The 6590-nt window shown below is 39.3% G+C and overlaps 1 protein-coding gene across 1 annotated transcript; it reads right to left on the bottom strand.

Annotated features, from left to right (window-relative positions):
- Positions 1-864: 864 nt before the first annotated feature.
- On the bottom strand, positions 865-6207 carry LOC136708228 (urokinase plasminogen activator surface receptor-like; the record flags this gene model as incomplete). Its single annotated transcript, XM_066682613.1, has 4 exons — positions 865-1095; positions 2869-2979; positions 5852-5998; positions 6087-6207. Coding segments are annotated over 4 exons (582 nt in total), but the record flags the coding sequence as incomplete, so codon positions are not given.
- Between the last annotated feature and the right edge of the window lie 383 nt (positions 6208-6590).

Genomic DNA, 6590 nt, shown 5'->3' on the forward strand with positions numbered 1-6590 from the left:
TATGCATGAAATGTCTAAATGCATTCCTGTGGGTTTCCTAAAACACACACAAACAAACAAGCAATCAAATAAACATGAGTGAACAAATATGAGAATCTTGTTAAGAATTTTATTTCAGTTCAACACACTTGGAGGAGAACACTAATAGCCAGTTTCTACTGGTTACCTACATTATCTTGATAGCTCTAATGCCAAGCCAAAAAATAAAAACGTCTGACACCAAAATAAACCAATTTAATTTAAATGTCTTTAAATGTACTACACAGAGAGTTCCTTAAAGAAAAATAAAGACACCTCACTTTGGTGGTCGAACACAGACATACAAAATGGAATTTAGGTCAAAGCTACAAGCAAGAATATTATAGTTAAAGAATGTAATGACCTTCCCTGTAAAGATCATATCAGTTTCTCTTGAATTTGAAATATAATACCTAGAAATGTAGGTACTGTCAAAAGTGGCCTGTATAAGATTTCCGATGTAGGCAAACCTCATGTTCCTTTCTTTCTTTCTTGCTGTGGACCCCAAGGCATGAAGCATCTGAAGGACAAAGGGGCTACAGAGCAACTTGAAACTTGATCCCAGTTAAAGAATTCAAACTTTCCAGAAAACTAAATCTCCAATAATATATTTACACTGTTACATTGGCTTGTGAGGAGAAATTCCAGTACACCTGAGAACCACAAAAATGTCAGTTATAAAATAGAATAAGATGTATATAGTGTTATAGATTTCTAGTTCCCACAAAAGCCATTGTATGTTCAGGTACAAAGCATTTCCAATAAATAATCTGCATGTTAAACTTTATATCTCTATTCTAGTGATATATTATTGATATATATATGTATATATTCTTTGTAGGAATAATGCTGGAAAGCTTGTCAGGTGCAGATTTCATTGAAGAATAATTGATGCAAACAAAAGTCCCAGGAAAATGGGGTTCTGTTTAAGGCTCTTCACACTGTTACATAAGTTGCCTTTACAACAATTAAGGCCCACGTTGGTGTTGGAATGGACAAATGGAGAGCTCAAATCGCCCATGCAGAAACTCCTAGTGGCACATCCTTTCATCCTCATGCTCTGACCTTCGACACCAACTGCAAGCAACAACATGTTTGAAAATTAAAAAAAAAAAAAAAAAAAAAAAAGTTACAGTTTTATGTTATAGATATAAACTATTGCATGATAATATAGTCCAAGCTGAAAATGAAACATAGTGGTAGGACAGTGTTAGTACTACACTATATCGACTGCTATGCAATCACTCCATGCAAGATTTGTCATGAGTGATGGTTATGTTGCTTGGGCATTAGTAGCATAAACTTTGAGCAGATTGTGATGTCATAAAATAATGTAGTGTAATGAAGTGTATAATTATAATTTGCACTGTGTAATTGTGTGGCACGATGGAGCAGCAGGTATATGTCGCAGTCACACAGCTCCAGGGACCTGGAGGTTATGGGTTTGAGTCCTACTCCGGGTGACAGTCTGTGAGGAGTGTGGAGTGTTCTCCCTGTGTCTGTGTGGGTTTCCTCCGGGTGACTGTCTGTGAGGAGTGTGGTGTGTTCTCCCTGTGTCAGCGTGGGTTTCCTCCAGGTGACTGTCTGTGAGGAGTGTGATGTGTTCTCCCTGTGTCAGCGTGGGTTTCCTCCAGGTGACTGTCTGTGAGGAGTGTGATGTGTTCTCCCTGTGTCCGTGTGGGTTTCCTCCGGGTGACTGTCTGTGAGGAGTGTGTTGTGTTCTCCCCGTGTCAGTGTGGGTTTCCTCCGGGTGGCTGTCTGTGAGGAATGTGGTGTGTTCTCCCCGTGTCTGCGTGGGTTTCCTCCGGGTGACTGTTTGTGAGGAGTGTGGCGTGTTCTCCGTGTCCGCGTGTGTTTCCTTCAGGTGACTACCTTTGAGGAGTTTGGTGTGTTCTCCCTGTGGGTTTCCTTCCTTCCACAGTCCAAAAACACACGTTGATAGGTGGATTGGCAACTCAAAAATGTAGGTGTGAGTGAATGTGTGTCGCCCTGTGGAGGACTGGCAGAGTTCCTGGATAAGCGGTTTCAGACAATGAATGAATATATATGTATACTAAATGATAACGTCATACACTATATTCTGCATTTTAATGACATTTTATCCATGTGTCTGCATTAGTAATACTTTTATGTTCCAGAAAACAATATTAATTTCAAAAGGACTGTCTTGCAGCTTACTAATGGTGCTTTTCCACGACACTGTACTTGCTGTGCTCGACTCTGCACCGCTCAACTTGTTTGGTTCCTGGTTGGTGTTCCACTATAAAGCACCCATCCCTCCCACCCCCCAAACTGTAGCCGGTGATGGTTGGCAACCACAAGAACAGTGGTTACATTAAGCATTGTTTACTTGTCATGTATTATGGTGTTGTTTTTGGGACTGAACACAGCTCTGCCCCCATACAGAGCAGTGGAATTTTTCTGTTCTTTGTAGCCTCGTCCATCTCTTGCTGGAGTCTTTCATTGGCCACCACTTCAAGAAGCAGCTGTTGTGAGTAGGATAAACACAAATATGGTCACTACTATAACTTGGAGATTTTACAAGCAGATGGTTTGTGCTGGACATCTGCATTGTACTGTAGACAAGTCTCTCTGGTCTGTCAGCATTCTGCAATATTTACAGGTCATGTTTATTCTGTACTCTATTCTTTTGGAACCTTGAACAAGTAGGTACTAAGAACTACCTGCTTCCAGCGTCCAGGTACCAGATTTGCTTAATAGAAAGCAAAAGAGCTGCGTAGAGTCAAGCTGAGTCGAGTAGGGTCCATGAAATTGAAAAGTGACAAAAAATGCTTTTCCCTGGGTCCAAAAAATCTAGTACTTCTTTTGAGTTTTAAGACATTCTCTTACCTGTTGATTCGATGCAGTGGTCTTCATTGTCAACACAGTTCAAGATTGAATTGCAGTTTTCCCCATTGCACGTGTAACACTGAAAGCCATTAGGAACCCTGTACATTGCATCTATGAAATAATGTAATATCTTAATGGATTACTCCAAACCAGAAGAGCAACTTTACAAAAAAGAGTTTACTCTCTTTTTAGCAGCTCATAATCTAGCATTTGATGTTAATACTATAAATCCTGTTTTTCTAAAATGTAATTTTTTTCTGTAAAAGACAATAAAATGAATCATATACCTGTGAATTATTAATCGTCTTCAGCCTTTATTTAAGTGACAAAAGAAAAAATTTCCATGGTGTTTAGTGTCCAATTTGAGAGTATTTTGTAAATAAAAACAAAATTTGATGCCTACAACACACTCAAAAGGGGACAGAATCGTATTTACAACCGTATTATGCAATCTTGCCTTTTAGGTTTATATTTGTTTGGGAACGGAGGATACAAATTGTTTTGCAAATGGAATTTGTGCCCATTCTAGCTTGATACAAGTTGTCATCTGAAATTTAGGCAAGCATAACTCTGTGTATATGAAATCACACTGTTGAAGCACATACAAGATTAGGCAAGCCGTTGTCTAAATGGAAAAACCATGGACTACCATCCCATGACAGCTTTTGCAACTATCCGGGAAAGCACTATGGATGGCCCCTTTTGTCTTTGGCCATTGTCTATTTTTTCACAAAAAAACATGATGAAATATCGACTTTGCTGACCACACTATGGGTTTCCTATTTTCTTTCAGACCACTTGTGATGAGCTTAGGCCCAGAGAACCCACAGGTGTTTCTGCAAAGAATGGGTTTATGGCTTTCTCCTTGCATTTCTTAATGTAGCTGATGACTATGTTAAGCAACAATAGTTTTCCGACCCACTTCCAGTGTTCAAAGTTATGAGGCAATGCCAATGGCGTAGATTTGCTCTTGACATTGGTGGGGACCTATGAATCTACCGTATGTTTATGTTGATTTCTGACACCAAGCTTTTAAAATCAGAATACTGTTTCAAAACAGTGGAGAGACCTGTCTACCTTGTCCCCTTCTTCCCCAGATGCTCGAGCAAGTTGCCAGTTTGAGGAAAACTGAATGAACAAGCAAGAGACGAATTCAAGAACTTGGGCCGTAATAGCTAAGAAGAATGAACCATAATCAGCATATTTACACAGAAATGTGTTTATCGTTTCACTAAAACATCTATCTACGCAAAAAAATAAAAGTGAACGTGTCCGCCATTTCCCTGCATTTACAAGTCTTTACTGTCCAAATCCACCTGAAACATTTACTACACAAAGCTGGAGTTACTTATTGATTTTCCTTTCCACCATAAATGTCATTTAGGAGGCAGATCTTATCCACAGTTGTTGTAGTCAAACATGTTGTTCCACCTTATATATCCGTTTATGAGTCATTGGTTCTTGAAATCTCTGTTCCACCTTAAACAAACACTGGCTTTTGAAACTTTTTAAAGCAAATGTTATTCCATTTTATACATTTAAAACACACAAACCAAATGTAATATTGAACTAATTATTCACAATTTTCAATTATACATGTATTCAAGCATTTAGTTCCACCTTAAATGGGTCTGTTTAAAAATCCTATTTGTGTTTTTGTCCAGCTTCTTATTGAATACTAATTTCCACATTAAACAGCTATGCGAAGCTAAAGCTAGCACTAGTTTTTATAAACAAAACTTGTTTTGAAACACTTCTTATTTCCCATTTTATCCATTAAAACACAGGACCAAGTGTACATCATATCAGGAAAACATCTAGCTAGCTACCTAATAGTGAAACGCTTATTATTGCTGTGTATTACCAAGCTTATGTTCTCCATTCCACCATAAATAGGTGAATATGTGAGGCTTTTCAAACACAACTATTACTCCTTAATTGTTTAAAACACACACACCACGAAGACACACACATGAATCTGCCTCAATTTCTTAAAAACAACCAAACAATTGTATTTACAGTTCAGTAACGTTGGTGTCCACATGTAAAACACAAAACACAGTCCTAACACCTTTCAAACGTAACTATGCCTCACTTTATTTATATAAAACACACAACCTATTGTGTTTACTCCTTTTAATCTATACATAGGCATCTGTACTTCTATATTTTTCAGAAATGATTTGCTGTTAGCTACCTGTACAGGAGAAAATTAGCCACCTCTGGCTGTTTTGTAGTGTTGCTGCTTGTAAACTGCCTCCAGTTTTTAAACACAGGGCTAATTTTTCCTCTCATTTTACTCAGTTTACATTTTACATCCGTTCCCATGATGTACCTGAGTCTTGCACAGTAATACTCGCTTATGTCTGGAAAGTTTTCCTTCCAATTTTGGCGCTGCTAACAACCAATTGTAGTGATAGAGTCTCACATGACAGCAGGGTAAGACAGAGCCAATCGCACTGGCCATATGTGTCAATTGGGGTGGGGGGGGGGTCAAATTATTGGTGGGAAGATTCAATAATTGCTGCATATTGGTGGGGACACGTTACCTCCGTCCATGCTAATTCTACACCCATGTGCAATGCTGTCTGAGGGCTTGACGTTCACACAATCTTCTGTATCTTCTATCTTTTTTTTCCACAGTATTATGTAGGTCAGATGATGAACGACCTTAAAACTTTGCAATCTTGCACTAAAAAATTGTCTGAACTGTGGTTTTGACAATTCTCTTATGATATCTAATACAATGTGGCCCGTCTTTACTGCCCAAGAGTGAGCCTTTTGTGTTGGCTGCCTTTTTTCATTTATATGTTCACTTATATTCACTCCTTGAATACTGTAAAAAGTTTTCACTCATATGTTGCATCTGTCCCACATTTTGAGTGGGTTTCCTGGTATAATATCACAGATTTATTTTTAAAAAATAGTTTTACAAAAAAAGGGGGGTTTGGCCTATATCTTGTGAACACAGGGTTAAATGTACCTGGTTTCCGCTGTGAGTTGCAAAGGTCAGTGTTACAGCACTGGTTGCTGATTATGGTCTTGGCGAACCCAAAGTTAACTGAAGCTGTGACACACTGCTGACTCTGTGAACAGTTTTTCATTACCATATCAGCCAATACAGTGCCTCCTACAGAGAAGAAATAAACAAAAATAATATAAGTATCCTTACTGAAAAAATCTTGAATGCAGTTCCGCTGTGTATTAAAGAGCCTTACCAACATACGCTGTGGTTTTCATGTTGCCACACAGACCAGATGGACAATTCACTTTTTGATCTCTACACTGGACTGAAGTCTCTGGTATGCATTCATAGCAGGTCAGGGAAAGCACTGAAAAAAATAAGTTTTAATATAATGAATATCTGGGCGGCACGGTGGCGCAGCAGGTAGTGTTGCAGTCACACAGCTCCAGGGGCCTGGAGGTTGTGGGTTCGATTCCCGCTCTGGGTGACTGTCTGTGAGGAGTTGGTTTGTTCTCCCCGTGTACGTGTGGGTTTCCTCAGGGTCCCACAGTCCAAAAACACACATTGGTAGGTGGATTGGTGACTCAAAAGTATCCGTAGGTGTGAGTGAATGTATATCTGTGTGTCTGTGTTGCCCTGTGAAGGACTGGTGTCCCCTCCAGGGTGTATTCCTGCCTTGCGCCCAATGATTCCAGGTAGGCTCTGGACCCACTGCGACCCTGAACTGGATAAGCGCTTACAGATAATGAATGAATGA

This window comes from Hoplias malabaricus, chromosome 10 (assembly GCF_029633855.1).
Source record: "Hoplias malabaricus isolate fHopMal1 chromosome 10, fHopMal1.hap1, whole genome shotgun sequence".
In the NCBI taxonomy this organism is placed as follows: Eukaryota; Metazoa; Chordata; class Actinopteri; order Characiformes; family Erythrinidae; genus Hoplias; species Hoplias malabaricus.